Here is a 20,689-nt window from a genome sequence, read left to right as displayed (position 1 = left end):
GGTCGAGTGAGCCAACTATGGCACGCTGAACTGGACATAACCTTTTCTATGCCATTCTGATTGATTCGTAAGTTGAATTATAAATGCTATAGTTTAATGTATTTTATATATTTTGTCGTGGTTCAGTTTGAGAATCTGTTATTGATTAGGTTTGCTCTAACCCACAGATTTGAGCGTATGAATAACTAATGTGACAATAAAATGACACATTCAAAAACAAATTTGAAAAAACAAATATTTTTCATTTTTCATTCATTTATTTTTGATTGAATAATTATTATTTTGTTGTTACGAAAGTGATCATAACTTTTATATTTGAAGTCAAAATTTGAAGTAAAATAGAAAAAGAATTCATACTTTGATATGTGATAATTGTGCAATTGAAATTGAAAAATAAACAAGAAATATTTCTTACAAAAAACGCCGCGTAACTTTTTGACTGGACAGTTGTAAGAACAGTCTTCATTAATCTAATATAATAGGTCGGCCAATCAAAACGCAAGTGAACAATTGGGACTTTACTAATTGTGATTTATGTCATTGGCCGGTCAGCACAGTCGTTTCTTTCTAGAATTAAACGCACAAACTTGTATTGGGAATAATGTATGTGGTTATTACTATCGCATTTAGGTATTGATAATAATAATAATATGGCTTTTGAATATATAATTACTGTCTGTAGAATAACATTTATACATTTTCGGTTCGCGATGAAAAGTTATATGAATGGATTTGTAATAGGTATTTATAATAATAGTATATGGGTTGTATTATTGCTAAGCTATCACCAAATCGCGTAATAACATTATTTCTCAGGGTTTTTTGCACCATTGATCAATACCAAACGCGTATCGGTATTATAGTTTTTAATGAATCATTACATTAATAAAAAATACCCAATTAAATCAATCGCGTCAGTCCAATTCCGACTTATGTTTCGATCACATAGTTCTGTGTCTACACTGTCCCAACAAGTTTAACAAAAAAGGTGTGATGTGCCCAAATATGGTAGTGATATGCCCGAATATCGTAGTGATATGACATCGTCATGTCTATATTATATGGGCACATCATATTTAGTTTGATAGTATAGACAGAGCTTAAGGATTATATTTTAAAAATGTTTTCTTACAGTTTGAACGGAAGTATTTATTTGTTTATAAGCCCAATTTTCCAGTCTTAATTTTACATTTTGAAAAAAAGTATCTATTTGTTTATAAGCCCAATTTTCCAGTCTTAATTTTACATTTTGAAAAAAAAGTATTTTATTTGTTGATAAGCCCAATTGTGCAGTCTTATTTTACATTTTGAACGAAAGTATTTATTTGTTGATAAGCCCAATTTTGCATTCTTATTTTACATTTTAAATGAAAGTATTTATTTGTTGATAAGCCGAATTTTCCAGTTTAATAATAATGACCCCTTCCACAGTGCTTACCATATACATTTTACATGATATTGACCGTGGGTTCTTTACGCCTCTGATGCATTTGTTTTTATTGTACCTTTTTAATAAATTATTATATGTTTAGGCCTAATCACACCCAATTTAATGAAACGGTCAGATTCCGATTTCAATTGAACGAAAGTCGTACTATATTTATTATTCATTGATAAGCCAAGGGTCCCATGGCGTTAGCCGATATCTTGAGCATTTGACCCTTGTGTCAACCTGTAACACAAATCATTCTTCAAAATCTAAAGAAAGAACCTCACACGTCTTTTTTGTAACTATGGATATGCCCACGGAAATAATATGTGGACATTGCAAACAATCATAGGCCTACAGTAACAAACATAACATGGCTAATAAGCATAACATTCAGACTTGCTTGTTTTTTCTAGTGGATTTTTATTTACTTTAGCATGTAGAATAAAACTAGTAACAGTGGCTATATTAATGATTATACTGATTATCCTTGATGTTATATCGCGTCTAATAATAAAATATTTTGTTGTTGATAAGCCCAATTTTTCAGCCTTGATTTTACATTTTGAATGAAAGTATTTATTTGTTGATAAGCCCAATTTTGCAGTCTTAATAATGACCCTTCCACAGTGCATTTTACATGATATTGACCGAGGGTTTTTACGCCTCTACTATAGCCGGCCACTGATCAATACCATAATTAATGTACTTTTTTAAATGAATATTGAAATGTTTCAACATACCCAATTAAAAAAAACGGTCCGTTTTCGAGTTCAATCTTTTGATTAGAGAGGTTGGAGTTTCATTTTGAACGAAAGTATTTATTTGATTGATAAGCCAAATTTCTAGTCCTAATGATTTGAGATTCAACGGGTTTTGCTTTCAATTGTATAATAAAAATAATTATATATATATATATATATATATTTATAAATATAATATTAAGTATAATTATGAATTCACCAACACTTTCAGGCCCGGGCCCGAGTTTGTGTAGACCAGACTTCCATGCACAGCCACATGTTAAGGAATATGAATCTCTTTATGATTTTAATATGGTTCGAAATGATATTACACAACAACGATTAGACAGCAACTGTGCAAGAGTCCAACTAATAAAATCGGAATGATCAATTAATTGAACATTTACAGCATAAGGCCCATACACTAGGACAATAACGATCGACGATAAATAGACAAATGTGCATTTTTAATACATAAACCAAAAGAAATATAAAAAATTTCTTTGATGAAAATTATATTTTCACACGTTCAATCAAATGACGTCATGATTAGTAAGACCAATAATATCGTGACAATACAGCGATTTTATTGTTTTTATTTATCATGACGTCATTTGATTGGAATTTGAAAAACATTATTTTTATCAAAGACAGCATAAATGATTATCCTATAGGTCTAGAACGAAAACCTTTCTAATTTCTTTTGGTTTATGTAAAAGAAATGCATGCTATATATTTATCGTCCGTCGTTATCGTCATAGTGTAATTGGGCCTTTATACAAAAAAAATAAATTGATTACGAAGTTACATGCCATTTTCACCTATCACCAAAAAACTAACCTTTTCAACACTAATTAATTGTTACGAAGCCAATTTATATTATATATTTCATTAAAACTGAACTTTACGGTAAATGAAGAGTAAGTATCAGTTAATATGAATAATATAACTAGTAGGTCTATGAACTTGCGTCCAGACACAGAACTGTGACATTACTATCATAAATGTTGACACCACTTATAAAACCTTTTTTTAAAGAAAATATAATTGTGCTAGGAGAAGGCTAATAAACAAATAGATAATGTACAAACCTTTTTCTTTTTCTGGATTAATTAATGGAGCAGGCGTTCCTAATAATCTGCTGCTGCTACCTAGACTGATTGTTCACCTTCTGACGATAATTGATTAGACCTACCCCCCCCCCCCCCACCCCACGGCATCTGATAACCAAACAAAAATTTACCAGGACTGTTTCAATGATTTAATATCTGACGGCGTATTATTATAACATTGACCTAGATTGACAGTCATAAAAAAGAAAGTCATTGTAAATACTTCCCTTTAGGCCTATGTTGACAGAGCCAAAATAAAGTTTTGACCATTATCGAATGATTATTTGACAGTGACTTATTATAATACCGGCCTGGTTGACAGCAAAAACGAAGTTATTTTATTAAACAAGATTTTACAGATTTCCGTCTACATCTCAATAATATGTATTATCAGCAAAGGCTTTCATATAGACTCTCTTCTCCCGGACGTTTTTTGGGTCCAGCAGCTACCTATAAATTATAGTCGAGTTTCCAAATTCACAAAACTGTCAGCCTTAGATACTAAAGCTACCGCTATGAAACAGCTTATTAATGAATGTGTCCTCCTGGGACATAGCTGGCTAGAGCCGCGGCGCGAAAAAATAAATCTGTAAAGGATGATGTGCTTATTAATAAATAATTTAAATAAAAATGATGTCTAAATAATATTAAAGCCAATTTTAGACCACTAACTCGATTTCTGTCACTTAGTATTATTGCTAAGGTCAATATCTTTAAAACTGTTACGTCAACAACCAAGCGACGTTTTTTGTAAGAAGTATTTCTTGTTTAGATTTACTGAAATTTTCCAAAAATGCATTTTATTTTACACAACCAACTCAAATCTCATCTTTGTTTGTTTGTTGTGGTTACCGCTGTTAGGCGTTTCTTAAATAGGCCGCCAGGGGGGGGGGGGGGGACGGACCACCAGGACATGTTTTTTGTGTGTGCAATCAAGCGGAAAATACCAACTTACTCGACTCGACTCGCTCACTCACTCACTCAAAGAAAGAAGAGAGGAAACTCGACTACCGTTATTACGCCCTGGGCCTAGCAGATGATAGTGGCGTATTCTATTTAATGTTTTGCCTATAATTAAGGACTGACTTTACATTTAAGTGTTACGATCCCGCTATGCTTGGTATTAAAGATAAATCTGCGTCTCACTCTCTAGGCCTAGGTAGTCCACCACCTAGATCTCGTCGGATGCTAGGCCTAGTAGTAGAAGGGGCATTAACAATTGATGATAGTTCGAACGACGACGCCGGGTCTGGCGGCGATGAAAGCTCCTACTCTTGTCGGCCGATGCCTACTAGCGAAAAATCGTGTAGCAGGGCTAGTACCAGTAAGCAACAGCTTGATATCGAACGAGATGTAAATGTAATTAAGTCGTTTGTATTTTTGGATTTAGAGTCATCTGCATTACTCCCGTGTGAAAGACCAAAAATTACTGAGATTTGCTTGATAGCTGTTCACAGATCAAGCATTAATGGTTCAACAAGTAGCACATCAAGTCCTCCTGTCATCCCGAGGGTGGTTGATAAGATGACACTGTGTTTATACCCTAACAAGCAAATACATTCAGGTGATATGACCGGTCTAGATAACTCGATTCTTCTGGAGAATGAGAAAAAAGGCTTTGACAGTAATCTTGTAGATTGTATCAACGCCTTCCTTAATAGACAGACAAAACCTGTATGTCTAGTCGCACACAATGGGGAACGATTTGATTTCCCATTACTTAAAACTGAGTTGAATTACATTGATTGTTCGCTGCCGTGTGACGTACTCTGTGTGGATTCCTTGATAGCATTTCAAGACATTGATGATAAATTAGAAGCCAGACCAGAAAACCAGATATTTTGAGCAAACCTTCCAGTTCTTCACCCACAAGTAACAACAATACATTGCCAGTTATGTCGTCAACGTCCAATGAACACAGTCCTTCCAAGAAGAGAAAGGTGTCTTATAAATTGGCAGAAATATATAAAAGAACATTTGGAAAACTACCAGAAAATGTTCACAATGCTGAGGCTGATGTGGTCACATTGATTCAAATTGTGTGCCACCATCATGGAGTTGAAATATGTAATTGGATGGATAAAAATGCTAAGCCATGGAATAATATTAAGCTGTATTATGCCCCATCTCCAGGAAAATGTTCCAATAAATTTAAAAAATTACAAGTTTAATTTACATTACTGTTAATTAAATATACTATATTATTATAATAGTACGAAAATTAATATTAGACCTACTACAGTATACAATGAATTGGAATAAAAATTATGTAGATATTTCCTTCAATTAATAGGTTTTGACCTTGTTTTTTACTTTCATATATTATTAATAATAATTTTGATTAATAAAAGGTTAACAAAATTCCGGTACCTGCTCTCTATATATGAGACATTATGATTATGAATTTATAACTTTATTGGTACATCATCAGTAAAACATTTTAATAAGCAAATCAAATATTATGATTAATTACAAAAATTAATTAAATTAAAAGATTGATTAAAAGGAAAAATTCCAGAACCTGCTCTCTCCATATATAAGACATAATAATTATGTTATTATTAAATTTTACTACAGTATCATCAGTGAAATATCTATAAAATTTTTTTCAAATAAACTTTTGGATTTATACTAGGTAATAGGTATTATATTATACAATAAAAGTGGAACAAGCCCACAAAGGAAATCAAATACGAATAATTAAGCCTGTTATAATTGTATGACATGTTAATATTGTTTGTAACAATTTGTATAAAAATATAAATTCTCCCCAGAAATATTTTAGCTTGCAATGTTTGATTGTCCTGAGTTGAAGAAACAGTTTTTGGCGATAGTTTTTTTCAACAGCTATTGTCTCTCCTCGGTGCTGATCCCTTTTTGTATATCACGGATACGGATAGGAATAAATACAATGTATGTAAGACCAAAGACCTTTTCTATTTAGTATGTATGTCATGTCATGAGATAATTGTTTTTAAATATTTTAATTAATTAATATGCAATATTTGTACAGTATTTAGTATTAATAATAATTAATGATATGAATTAACTTTTAAAAACTACAAAAATAATTGTGAATTAATAAACTATATTATTAATTTTTGTGCATGTTATTGTTAGTTTGTATTATTTGTTTTTTCTTCCAATGCCACTAATTCTGTATAGAATATAGGCCTATAGTATTTTCAATTGCATGTTTTATAGACTTGCTTCAAGTCTGTATTGTCTTTTTTATTTATTTGTTTTTATTTCGACCGCGATTTTTGTCTGAAAATACAGTAGTATCCAAAATCAAGTAGTATACGTCTAAAACGCCATATGTGCCAAAATATTTATCTTTTTACTAATATTAAGACAAAACTCCGTCTGGAACCCAGATTAGTTTTAATAGTGTGCTATAATATAACACTAAAAATGAGTTTTGTATTAAAAAATTACCGAATAAACGAAAAAATATAAAGAAATCTCAGGAAAAAAATAACAGTATCACTATCAGTAATAAACTTTGACCTAAATTATTGGAAACCCCGGGCGATGATTCTCTCACAAGCTAAGCGAGCGCTCTCCAATCGGAGCTGGTACTGTAAACATCATCAAATATTTTATTGTTTTAGTAAAAAATATATTCATATACTGTACTCTCTCTTTAGCTCTGTCTACACCATCAAACTAGTTTGACAAAAAAGTGTGATGTGCCCAAATATGGTGGTGAAATATGCCCAAATACGGTAGTGTATGACATCATCAAGTCCATTATTATGGGCACATCACAGGACTGGGACTCATCTTCTCTTACTCTTCTTCTTCTTCCATCTGGACACTATTGAGCCAACTTTCAAGCTACTAGTTCTTTACGCGTCGTCTGACGGCTCTGAAACATGGCATGCATAGGTAATAGGTGAACAAAGCTATAGAGAGAAAGTTTTCGTACTAAGTTTTAGAGTGATCTGTAATGTTGTTCTGGAGCTTTACTAAACATTGGGGGCGCTATTCATTTCTCGTTTAAAAAAAGAATAGCATGCGCATGCAGTGTGCGCATTGGATCGATATGAGTAAACTTTTGACCAATCGACGAACTGAAGTGATCATTAAAACTGATGAACTGTTTTTAATTATGTTTTATTTGCTTGGTATCGTGTTATACTGCAGTCGGGACCACAGTACTGCAGTAACTACATTTACCTATAAATAATGGTGATAATCATTAATAAAATGTAGAAATAAAGTCATAGCAATTTGTGTATTACCAACAAATATATTTACTGGAGTGTAATTTTTGAAGTACAGTACAAATATATGGCTGACACCCTTATTACTAGTAGTAGTAGTATATTATATCTTTAGTCAAAGACAGAACAAGCTTTACCTCAACTATAGAGGGCTACATCATTAAGAACGGAACATTTTTATATTCTTATCTCTCGCCCTCTCCGATCTCTTATCCACCAGTTGGCGACAAAAGAGTTTTTTTCTATCATTCTAAAGCATGTGATATTGATAACGCCCTTTCTAATGAATGTTAAAGATTATAAATGATGCAATAACAATAACATTATATAGGAAGCGAAGGTCTACTGTTTATGCACTTTTCGTATTTTGTCTTGTCATACGTGTTGTGATCATTGATTATGAAAAATTATGGCAATCTCTCGCATTATGTCTTAACAAAAGGAAAGAACACTAACATTGTGTGGCGATCAAGGCCTTTCTTATAGATTTAATAGGCCTATAATTTAATATTCACTTCGGTGATTGATGGAAATTGAAATTGCCTTGTAATAAATATCTCCTAATTATTCATATTTAACACAGACGGCACAATGATATTTCATCGTGTTTAAAAGTGTCTACTAGTAGGCTATAGTGTTCTTGTTGTATTTCTTATACAGTCTGCCATGCTTTCAACCGCGTTTTCCCACCTTGCATGTCGGTATCACTTTGTCCATACATTCCTTGTTGCCCCACCTCCGTCAACGGGAGGTAAATGGTATAACTTTCGCGCCTGTTTAAATTTATTTGCTTCTCTTCTCTCTCTTAATTCCTCTAACCAGTTCCGTATCCACCCCTGTTTATCTCGATAAACCTTGTCATCCTTGTTACCATAGTAATTGTCAAAAACTTTTAAGTTTGTTCTACTTAGTCGGGAGACATTCGAAGTACTTTTATATTCATCAGCGCAATCAGAATCTGTTTTGGCTTCAGCCATTATGGCATAATTTGTTGATGCCGTCTTTTGTCTTCTAGTTCTTGACATGATCCGTTGTACAAAACATCATCAAACTTAGATAATTGCTTTGTTTGGCTGTTTGCGTGAACCTGTTCCCATTGTAACGCGTTCCATTAGTTCAACCAAGTATAAATAATTGTGAGTGTCTCCTTTTTACTTTTACCAATAATATTAATATCTGTTTCGTTAATATCCTAGAACGCATTCAAAGTTAATTTAGTTCCGATTGCGTGTTCCACTTGCGTTCCTTTATCCATTGAAACGCGTTTCTGGTATCTACTTGATATCGATTCCAATCCATATATCTATTATTGTGATGTATTGTTTTCAACTAAACACAACAACAACAACAAACGTGTCGATGATTCTCAGCTTTAAATTGGTATAAGCTACTTCTGGCGCGCCCTACTTCTCGGGATATTCTTAAAGGTCGAACCATTGATGTCCGTATTTAAATAACCACCATGTTACGTCGTACGTTTGTAGGCAGATCCAATAGGCCGGGTTTCTTGGATGCAACGGAGCTGCTCTGGGTGATCCCCACTACAGGCAGGGGTGTCATGTATCTGTTTACTCAATTACATTCTAGGTTGAAATTGTTTTAAATCGATAACTCCATCAAACTCTGGACAATCGGGATTTAAATATGAAGGTCATTATTGCCATACTGATAAATGTACAATGTAAATGCATTTTATATTCTCCAATGTATTGAATCATTCTGTTTAATATTTTTGCAAGAAATGTATTATTCAACTTGTTCCTCTTGAAACATACAATCCAAGCATGTAATGTAAATGTAGGCCTAAATAGGAGGAATAATCTGCGACTTTGCAGCCAATTAACTGCGCAGCACAGATGTGGACGACACATACCACAATTTTTTTTCCCCAAGGTTTCCTTCGAATGATGCCACCAAACGGCGATGTCCGTTCCTCTGTCCACAACAACAATTTGTTTCTAAATCTAGTCGTGCTATTTATTATCATAATTAAAATATATATTTTGAGATATTCTTAGCCTATACACTGATGAAATCAGATGTAGAGTTGTTAAACTGAAGATAATAACCATAAATCCCCCATAAACATTGAAGAACAGCGTGAATCTTGTCTCGGAATAATGTAAAATAATGATAATAATAGTGTTTGGCCGGCCAGCCGCCATGAGAGATAAAAACGTTTTAAGTATTCACTTGATAATCGATTGAATAAAAACAGTATGAATAAGAAGGATATTTCACTTAGACAGACAATAGTGATCGATTTTGGCATCAACTTCTTGGTTACATATTGTTGTTGTTGTTTTGTGATGTATTCTTAACCTGGCAACTTTGAAACAGAATTTATCCTTACTTAGGCCTATTGGTTTGCAACATACAGTCTTTAAAGCTCAGGTACAAGCTTGAATTTTAAATATAATATCTAGTTAATTGTACAAAAATCAAATATTTGTAATAGAAATCAAGACGAAAAAACATTAGGCCTAATTCCTCCCTTAAAATGTTCAAATACAAAATTTAGCATAAAAACCAGGAAGAAGGTATAGTTTAACCTAATGTAATAACATGGTGGATATACGGTGGATAATTTTTGTTATAGCATGAAAATAAACGTATATTTAGTCATCTGATAACATTTTTTACCTCACCGTTTATTTTTAATCATTTTTAAAAAATGCCTCTCTATTTACAACATTTGTGTACAAAAGAATGATTTGCTGTGTAATTTGAACTATCCCCCCACTGATAAGAAAGTGCTTATTTTTAACAAGCTTGTGTAACACAAATGAATAAAATCCCAAAAATTATGAAACATAGGGGAAACTAGAGATCGATAATTATTTTAATGTATAATCAATAGAATTTTTTGCCCGTACCTGGCCTTTAAGGGACACACTTATTATATTATTAAGTGACCGTCCTGTGAACCGAAAGAGTGGAAATCATAATTATTTGTTTATTCTTACGACGACCCTATTCAGGGTAAACATCTTTTAAATAAGAGGCTTTATTCCGGGTCCCGAATGTTTCCCTTAATATGGGTCCTAAGTCTAGGACTATCCTATATAGGCATGAGTTCTCGCTATTGATCCATAGTGGCTTGTAGAACAATTTGTAGGCACACTTTCTACGGAGAACTACCGTACATTTTCTAAATTTATTTTTGTCACAGTGATACATTTTTACTTTGTTAGTGAAATAATTAATGATTATTTTTATGAGATCCGGGTTCTTTATGCAATTTGGATGCTTTTGTATTTTTTATTTATTTTCAATTTTCACCTTGGTTACAGCGTGACTTGATGAAATAATAGTATTATTAGATAAGACATCCGCATTATTAAACATGTCTACAACTCTCGTTTTTGCGAACAAACTAATATTTGGCAAACTTGTCTTCGGGAAAATGTCGAACCACCACACAGCATCGTGGAAATTTTCCAGAAATTAAATAAGAGCCTAAATTCTGTCTACACTATCAAACTAGTATGACAAAAGTGTGATGTACCCAAATATGGTAGTGATATGCTTAAATATGGTAGTGATATGACATCATCATGTTCATATATGGTACATCACATTTTTTTTCCACATAAAGTTTGATGTACAGAGCTTATATTCAAGTATTTGTTGATTAATTAATCTTTTGTTATGATTCTTACGTGCAACTTAGCTCCATAGAAACAACAAAAACAAATCTATCCAATTCACAATAAACTGAGGATTTTAATCCATCAGCATCGTACGTTAAAATAGAATCGTATAATATAATAATACCAGATTTATATAGCGCCCTTTTCATGAGTAATCATGCTCAAAGGCGCTTTACAAGCATTATTACCCCAGTATTTTTTGGGATCAAACACGTATGGAAACATACTCCCATAATGCAGCCGGTAACCAGCGCAGTTGTGTCTAGATCTAACTGGGTACCCATTTATACACCTAGGTGGAGAGAGGCAACGTAAGTAAAGTATCTTGCCTACGGATACAAGCAATGCGGCGAGAGTTGGATTCGAACCTAGGTCTGACGATCGGTAGTCCAACGTCCAACACACTGCGCAACACGCACTCCCTACGCTAACGTAGCAGCAATATTTATTGAAACGACATAATATTGCCTTGTTCATAGTATGAATGTATTCATGCACATTTTAATTGTGTTGTTTTTATTGAAAACTCAATATTTACATTTGATGTCATGACAGAGACTTCATGTCTAACAAAATTATGAATACACAAAATGTTAATATTATCAATACCTATACATAATCTTTATTTATTTTGCATTTAATGTCATTAAACAATACTCATTTTTAAAACCACTTCAGAAAACACGATTTTTATTTCATGCTTTCGTTGTACCAGTACCTACCAGTGTGTACTTAGCCTCGCCTTGGCTTGACGGTAACTTTTTTAAGTAAATAACTTGTCAGCAGTACAAATAAAATGTTATATATTGTATTCTTTTACCTTTTTTATTACATACTTTCGTATACTTTATTATACCTTTATATCCAGGCCTACTACTTGAAGTACCATACACTTTTTTGGAGTGTATCAACAACCTGATACAGTGGCCTACTCACTGGATTAATTAGATCGTAAATACATGGTAAATCCAATTGTAATTTGCGTCACACATCCACTAAAACCCAATGGTGCATTAAAGACCCTTTCAGAGTAGATCTAATAATAATACTTATGTAAATTTTTTGTTTCAACTGCAGATTTTAAAATCGGTTGCTTTGGAGACGTCAATACTTAATTTCCACAGCATCTGTAGTAACCCATAGTAACAGAACAACATTGTGAAATAAATGGATAGAATAAGCGTGAGCCTTCAGTGAACTGGCATTAATTGAATTCACGCCGACGCATTACCGTTTTAACAAAATATCTCTGCGCCATTTTTTTGCTTGGAAATTCGTGGAAATCTCCGTACAAAAATTAAATTAAAAGTAAGTAAAAATATTGCAATTTTACATTAAAAATATAATTAATTTACATAGCGTATTTAGATTTAACAGAAAACTATTGTTTATCACATGGAGGAAATATATATAAATATATATTTCCTCCATGTTTATCATTGGTCTTTCGAGGAAAAAATACGAATAAAATATTTCATAAACTATCCTTTAATATTTAAAGAAAAAGAAAAATTATTCGTTGATTTATTTCGTTTAAGAATGTTAGATTTACCTATTTAAGATCGTTATAACCTACAAAGTTTAATTAATTTACTGTAGAAACTAATGTTTTAGAAAAGCATTTCATTCATTAACGAAGTATGTTTTTCAGATGAACAATTTGCTTGCAAATGTAAATTAATAAACCGTCACCTGCGTCACAGCTTCATTTACGCGTAAACGCTCGTTTTTTTAATTTAACAAAATCTTTAGATTGTGAAGAAACAATGATATAATTTTAATCAACTTATTTCCTGTTGAATTTTCAATTCAATGATAAACGATTTGATTTAGGTACATAGTAGGCCCATTATTTATGTTCATTGACAATGATAGGCCAAACTGTTCATGGGTTACAAACACCTTATGTTGAGTTTTTACTTCAATGATAAATTATTTTATTAAGGTACATTAGGCCTATGCCTATATTATTTGGTTTCTTTGACAATAGTGGCCTAAATGTCCGTGGGTTACAAACACCTTATAGCTTCTTTTTATATCTCGGCAAAGTATTTTTTATACTGTATAATTATTTTCAATAATATGCTTTAGGCTAACAAACGCACAAGATAAGATAGATACAATTTACGTTTTGAATTCGTTTTATTCGGTAAATCCTGATTGTCTCTCCCCTGATCCTAACCACAATTTGTTCGAAAAATAAAGAATACGTTTTACGATAAAAATTTACTCGAACAAATCTATTAATGGACACATTGTAAAATTGGTAATAGGTAGAGAAGGAGATGATTCCTTTTATTATTTAAATTAAATTAATACAAAATTATGAAAAAACATAGATATGTCACATAAGTGGGTTTTATTTCTTTAAAAAAATTTAAAAAGAAATTATAACAAAAAAAATTCGTGTTAGAAACTGTGAATTTAAAAACAATAGGCCTATATAAGCTCTTCTATGATATTGAGTGTGACGTATCATGTAACCATGGAGAAATCAGTTGATAGGTGTAATAGTGGGCCTTGAGGTCTCTATTCTTTTTATCTAAATGTTATTATGTGTTGATAACATCCTTTTCATAAACAAAGGAATCTATACTATTGTTCAGTGGCGTATCCAGTGTGGGGGCCACGTCCGTCGGCAAACAAAAGTACAGATAATGTTTAATTTGGTCTTAATTTTGCATCGTTATCCCTATATAAGACAACATGACTATGCAATCCTAGAACATATATTGATGTGTAGGCCTAGGCATGACAGTACAGGTAATGACATTGATTTTGTAAGCAAATTGGCAATTCCCCCCCCCCCCCCCACCCGACTTCAACATCCTGGATACGCCACTGCTATTGTTATGATCCACAAACAATAGTGTGTGAAAAGTCAGCTTTTGTACCGTTTCCATCTGTTCGATAAAGGGGTAGACAATTGTTGTATTCGATTGGGAACTTTCGTTGTCAACGTAGAGATTCGTTGAGTACTTTTTGTATTCGAATTGTAAATTTGTGCTCAACAGAAAGTCATTCGAATAGAAAACGCTGACAACGAAGGCTTTTTCGTTAAGAACAATCTCAACGCTCAAAACACTCCGTTAAAGAAGTACTCAACGGAAAAACTACTCAACGGTAGTACACTCGAATACGACAAATGGTCCTCCGCAAATGGTAGGGCTATATCGCAAGTAGCATGCGCGACGCATGAGGGGAAGGGTTTTGAGAGCAAACATCACGACGCGTACGTACGTGATTTGTTCTTTGTACATTCACGTCGTTAGTTTTTGCTACCAAACCCCAATCGGTAGTGCATTCTAATAATGAAAATACATTAAAAAATGTATGCAGCACATCAAAAGAACGAAACAAACAAAAAACTTTTAATTTGTTTTTAACGAAATATATGTAATTTTTGTGAAGATATAAAAGGTGATAATCGGTACATACAAATCATATAAATTTATTATCATAGTTAACAATAATTGGAGGACGATTAATTGTATAACGTGGCCATACTTTGTTATATATCTTGTTTATTTGCCATGTGTAGAGCTCATGTGTGGAGCTTTTTTCCGCCACAGTAAAATCATATGCACGCAACGCTAAACACGTACCTAAACATGTTGACTGAACATAATAGTTAATGTTAATAACAAAAATTTTTTTTTTTAAATATAGTAACATGTTGACTGCTTAACGAGTGGAGGAAAACAGCATGTAGATATAAACACGTTTAGGTTTTTTAAAACCTAAACGTGTTTATATCTACATGCTAAACAATATGTAACTACGTGTTTCAAAGAAATGTGTAGAAAATGTGGTACAAAATAGATGTTTAAGATCTAAACACTATCTTTACAGTGTAATAATAATATAATCTAGTGCCGCGTTCTCCGCTGTAATATTGGTTAAAGTACTATGAAGTAACTGGACGATAACCATAGATTGTGAATATTTACATTCGTAGAGATAATTATTTTCAACTTTATGTAGCGCGTTCTTAATCTCATACCGGATCAACTAAATCCACAAATAACCTGCTATGTTGTATCTCATAGCCAATGAACGTCGTTGACACAATCTTAAGATGTTACCGTGGTAACAACAAGATTCATGTGGTTTGTCGCTCAGAACAATCAGAGCTTCCGATAATCATACAGTCTTTACTGCGAATTATTTACGAAGAGTCGAGTTTTAAGAATTGCGATTCGCGTGAAATTTCTCCAATACATTCTTGCCACGGTAGTGTCGTATTTTTTTTATTGTATTTTATTCTCATTACGTCATTTAAAACTGTTTACTTATCTTTAATGTATACGTTTTTTAATCATTAGTTTCTTTCTTTCTTTTTAGATGAATTGCGATTTAATTATAGTAAATTTGATTCTTTTCGTCACATGTGTGACCCAAGGTAAGTGACAATTAGAATGACAACCTGTTAAAGCATATAGTTCACTATAATAGTCTATGACTCAGAGTTCCGTTTAATTGTAAATAAAAAGTTGCTAAACATTTCGAAATCAATTAGTCTCTTAGTAATCTAAAATAAAGAATGTAAATAAAAATATTGAGTTAAAATGTAATATATTATAATATAAATATAAAAATGTTCGGATAATTTATTCGATTATGAAGTAGAATGTTGTTTATCATGAAGTGTATGATACTAATGTATTTTTTGTAGGCTATTGTATATCATAATGCAGTTTATAACCGTTGTGTCACCTGTGTATATAAATTAACCTTTTTAGCTTTTGTTTTACTCAATTATTGTTGTATTTAGCATGCAAAACGTATCCTACATAACTTTATAATCATAGAAGTTTGATACCATGACCTATTATGGCCTAGGCATACTTACCTATTATAACCTTAAATATCATACATAGGCCTATAATCATGTGTATATTTGTTTTAAGTTTGTGGGCAGACGATGACAGAGATGTCCACTACAGAGATGTCCACTACAGAGATGTCCACTACAGAGATGTCCACTACAGAGATGTCCACTACAGAGATGTCTACCACAGATGCTATTACTACGGGTCTGACAGATGCTATTACTACAGATCCGACAGATGCTATTACTACGAGTCTAACAACCGATGCTACTCCAGGCGTCGTTACTACAGGGCCGACAGACGCGATCACCACAGGTCCGACAGACGCGATCACTACAGGTTCGACAGACGCGATCACTACAGGTTCGACAGACGCTATCACTACAGGACCTACAACAGAGATGAGGACTGTTATAACTACTCCAGCACCCAGCGGTAAGTTTAATGTGTTAGCAAGTTAGATTTTCTGTAGACTATTTTTCTATAGACTGCAGTAGGCCTAAAGCTTGGTTCCCACTAGAACGTAACGCAAGGACGTAAACGCAACGCAAGCGTTTTAACCAATGACAAGCGAAGTTATAGACAGTTAGCAATCACAAGCGAATAAGCCATCGCTTGTGATTGGTCAATTCACTTGCGTTGCGTTACATCCTTGCGTTGCGTCGCTAGTGAGAACCACGCTTAACTACAATGTGATTTGAGATGATGGTTATCCTATTTGTTTTTCTTTAGATACAAAGGCTGTCGGTTTAACGATCACCAACCCTTCCTCTGATCTTGACTTCTACGTTGATGCTGACGAATACGTAACTTACACCATCCAGATCACAAATGATGGTGGGACGGATATAGAAGAGGCATCATCTGGCGACAACTGGAGTTTTAAAATTGTATTAAGTGGATCAGACGACCCGACAGCAGACGACGCTACTACGTTAGAATTTGTAACTGATCTATCGGATGCTAACAATACGGACGCAGGAATAAGTGCAGGAGGTAGCATCAGCGTTACAGGGGTCGTATCCGTCATCAATGTACCAGAGGCCAACGCTGACTGTTACGACTTTGAATATACGTGTGTGGTGATTACGAACGAAAACTCTAATAATACTGATGCGGTAACAACCAACAACCACTATTGCGTAGAATTAGGAGACCTTTCTGACAGTAAAACTGGAAATCTTAAGTGTCGAGGTAAGCTAATGATTTGTCATGCAGTTGCTTTTTTGCTTTTGTTTAAGGGTTGATATATTAGACAAGTTTTTTTACTTCTTTTTCGGATCCCAGAAACAGTTCTTAAATTATTGTTACCATTTAAGTTAATGTAAATGTATGCTTCTTTTATTTCTGTTTCTAAATAAATGTTGAATGAATTGAAAAAAAAAAAAACCATTTAAGTGTCTCATTTCATTAACGTGAAGACGAACGTTTTTCGAAAAAAACATTGGTATTAAACCTGGAAAGAAATTAAAATTGTTTAAACATTATTAAAAAATTCAGATGAAGGAATATTTTTTATAAAAAAGGATATGGAGGTTGTTTGTTTAATTACCTATGATAATTTATTCGTTGATTTATAATCTTTTTTATTATATTTTGCAGGTTTCGTATCACAAATAAGCTTGGTAGTATTGGCATTATCATTTATCGTTAGCCGCTTCATCTAGGTCTAGGAGTTGACATGTAGGCCTACTGCCCAAGTTGCCTGATCGTTATAGCCTCTTCATCTAGGCCTAGGGGCTGACATGTACTGTCCAAGTTGTCTGATCGATAGCCGCTTCATCTAGGCCTAGGGCTGACATGTACTGTCCAAGTTGCCTGAGTTACAATACTTAATTTTAATTAGGTTCATTGATTTCCTGTCTTAAATTTTTTAAACAATTATCAACGCGAAGAACAATATTTTATTACTTTATTTCACTGGTTCTTGATATACACAATGAATTTTTGTGTTCAATATAATAGATGAATTTATTTTTATTAATGAAGAATGCTTTTATATTAGCAATTAAACTGTGTGATATTGAAGTCTATGTTACAAGCTCCGCCTCAATATAATATGATTGTTATTTACAGGGCACATGACGACACTTTTAAGTTATAGCATAAAAACACACATTCGTAACTATGGAAACGAGACGATATATATTGAAAAATCGGGAAACTTCATGATGATATATCGAATATATAATATTTATTTTACTATTGCATATGTTGTTTCTTTCCATTTAAAATGTGTTTATATAATACTTATAGGCCTAATATTATACAGTGACTTCATTAGATACGAATGTGATATGAAAAAGGCATTAAATTATGTATAACATTCTTAAAGTATGATAAATAAGGATGATATAAAAGTGTAATTATTATTATTTAATATTGATTATCTTGTTGTGGATATATCAACTTAAAAACATTAATTAAGGCAAAACACATTTTCTTTATGCAAATTTTGAATCAAGTTTTTTATTTGGAATTATTAATTTGTTATATTATTATTATTATTATTATGTTATAACAGAAATTAGGTTGTAAAAAAATCTGTACTACTTGTATATTGTACAATTTTAATGTTTTTAATCCTAATTTAAGAATGAGTAGTTAATAATTCCGTCCAAGATTCCGCCGTGCTCGAGTTAAGGAACATTAACAGAAAATGTTTACCACCATAACATGAACGTGATTGCGCACCTTTAGTGTGTAGGCCAGCTATGCATATATGCCGAATACGCGGTATTGTAAATAGTATGTGACATCATATTTAATTCCGCACCTCCTCAGTATTACTATGCATAGTAACATACTGTATATATTGAAGCACATGAATGAAAATGTTCACCTAAATTAGTTTATTTTTGTACACTAAATGTAAATATCAACACACATTTCAGTATGAATATCCAGAATACAGAAACTCTGTCGTTGTTGGTAGCTCATTGGGGATTATGTCAACAATTGTTTACTGCAGTTACTGCAGCAATAAAAACATTCTGTATACTGTTATGATAACGTATGGGTTTAGCTTTATTAATAAGGCGGTCACTGCAACAGTGCAACAGTGTGTGTGATTACCCTCAAAAGAGAAAAGATTCGTAAGAGTAACAAGTTAAAGAATAGACAAAACATACCGTATTTACTGCAGTAACTGCAGTAGAATAATATTTGACATGATACATAATGACTTTCTACATAATTCAAATATCTGCGTGTAAAGAAATGACACACGACTTAATCTATATTTACTGAAAATGTTTGAATTATAACGTGTAAATAATGTATTGATAACTTTAATGTTAAAATAATGAGAATTGTTATTTGAGGTGGTTGTCATGTTTGATATCAAACGTGCTTCTTTTTATATGCTCACTTTGTATGTAACAGAATAAGAGATTTTTAATGATTGATTTCTGTAAACAGAAATCGCAATTACAACCCCCCACGACAAAATAATGCAAACGTCGTAAAAAATGATTTTGTATAAAGGCTAGCGTTTGTATCAATATGCGCCGTGGTTCAAGTGGAAAGATTAAAACAGTGTTAATACTATACTAGAAATCGAGTGAAGTTTATTACTATGTAGGTACCATAGCCATAGCCAATTATAAAACAGTGAAAATCCACTCTAGAATCAGTTATTGCCTTTTTGAGGATTAAAGGACCACGTTTAAATGAGTGAATGTCACTAAAAATGTTCACTTCTCAAAGAGTGATTATAGGCCTACTTCAAGCAATTACATCATAATTTTCGGACAATTTTTTTCATTCCTAAAGTTTAAAATAACCTCGATATGTTACAGTGAGATGAGAACTGAAATTTTAACTCATTTATACAATGAAGATATCTCTAATTTGTGTTTACTATCTTCAGAGTATCCAGCATGACATGCTGCTGTATTGGCACTCTTCTCTTCTATTATATCACCTAGGCGATAGCAATGCTTCATCCTAATGGGGATGATGAACTAAGCGCGAAAGGAGGTAATAATGCGCTGATAGTTCATAGTTCATAGTTCATAGTTCATAATTCATTTTATTTGTCCATACGGAAATTCATGTGACATACAATTGCTCAAAGTTAAAAGGTTAACAATGCACAATCGTTATTAAATTTAATAGCATTTCAATTCTATAAGCATAAATCTTTTTGTGAATACTAAATCGAAGAAGACATCCCTATTAAGACAAAACTTTCCCAGCCCCCTATATTTAACACTATAGCCAACCCTTATTCAATGGACACCCCTTAAGGCAACACTTTCCCAGCCCCCTATATTTAACACTATAGCCAACCCTTATTCAATGGACACCCCTTAAGGCAACACTTCGGGTCCCAACATTATTATTCATTCATTTACTTTAAAAAGAGAAATAATTTCACCAGGCAATAAATCACCCCCACAAAAACAACCTAAAATATCAATTTGCCTTATTAGTGGAATTCTATTGTAATTTCTATATTTTCATAATTTAACAATTCTGGCTCATTTTTGCTTTAAAGTATTCTGTCTTCAAACGATGTTCTTAAACAAACAAGTAACCATGACTTTCTTCTTTAATATGAGAAATGAGAATCTTCTTCTATTGTCACTTAATGAACATAATAAGCGTTCCCAAGGTAAATCTTAGTCAAATTAATTCACTCACTAATCGTAAGTAAACAAGACTTACAATAGTAATCTCTGTTTACG

General features: G+C 32.8%; 2 protein-coding genes across 2 annotated transcripts; both read left to right on the top strand.

Annotated features, from left to right (window-relative positions):
- The first annotated feature begins 4,285 nt into the window (after positions 1 to 4,285).
- On the top strand, positions 4,286 to 6,341 carry LOC140048106 (three prime repair exonuclease 2-like). The gene is made up of 2 exons (XM_072093125.1): positions 4,286 to 5,120; positions 5,162 to 6,341. The coding sequence occupies exons 1-2, from the start codon at positions 4,398 to 4,400 to the stop codon at positions 5,453 to 5,455; spliced, it is 1,017 nt and encodes a 338-aa protein (XP_071949226.1). The 5' UTR covers positions 4,286 to 4,397; the 3' UTR covers positions 5,456 to 6,341.
- A 6,040-nt stretch (positions 6,342 to 12,381) lies between these two features.
- On the top strand, positions 12,382 to 19,546 carry LOC140046912 (uncharacterized). Its single transcript, XM_072091661.1, has 5 exons — positions 12,382 to 12,474; positions 15,511 to 15,568; positions 16,077 to 16,433; positions 16,731 to 17,192; positions 17,601 to 19,546. The coding sequence occupies exons 2-5, from the start codon at positions 15,511 to 15,513 to the stop codon at positions 17,663 to 17,665; spliced, it is 942 nt and encodes a 313-aa protein (XP_071947762.1). The 5' UTR covers positions 12,382 to 12,474; the 3' UTR covers positions 17,666 to 19,546.
- The last annotated feature ends 1,143 nt before the right edge of the window (positions 19,547 to 20,689 follow it).

Source organism: Antedon mediterranea, chromosome 4 (assembly GCF_964355755.1).
Source record: "Antedon mediterranea chromosome 4, ecAntMedi1.1, whole genome shotgun sequence".
In the NCBI taxonomy this organism is placed as follows: Eukaryota; Metazoa; Echinodermata; class Crinoidea; order Comatulida; family Antedonidae; genus Antedon; species Antedon mediterranea.
This window is presented reverse-complemented; position numbering and strand designations above follow the sequence as displayed.

Bases quoted from the DNA above. Each gene is read 5' to 3' on its own strand.
- LOC140048106 (XM_072093125.1), top strand. From the start codon at position 4,398: ATGCTTGGTATTAAAGATAAATCTGCGTCTCACTCTCTAGGCCTAGGT. The intron at 5,121-5,161 runs ATATTTTGAGCA...CCCACAAGTAAC, and splicing joins AAGCCAGACCAGAAAACCAG to AACAATACATTGCCAGTTAT.
- LOC140046912 (XM_072091661.1), top strand. From the start codon at position 15,511: ATGAATTGCGATTTAATTATAGTAAATTTGATTCTTTTCGTCACATGT. The intron at 15,569-16,076 runs GTAAGTGACAAT...ATTTGTTTTAAG, and splicing joins CGTCACATGTGTGACCCAAG to TTTGTGGGCAGACGATGACA. The intron at 16,434-16,730 runs GTAAGTTTAATG...GTTTTTCTTTAG, and splicing joins AACTACTCCAGCACCCAGCG to ATACAAAGGCTGTCGGTTTA.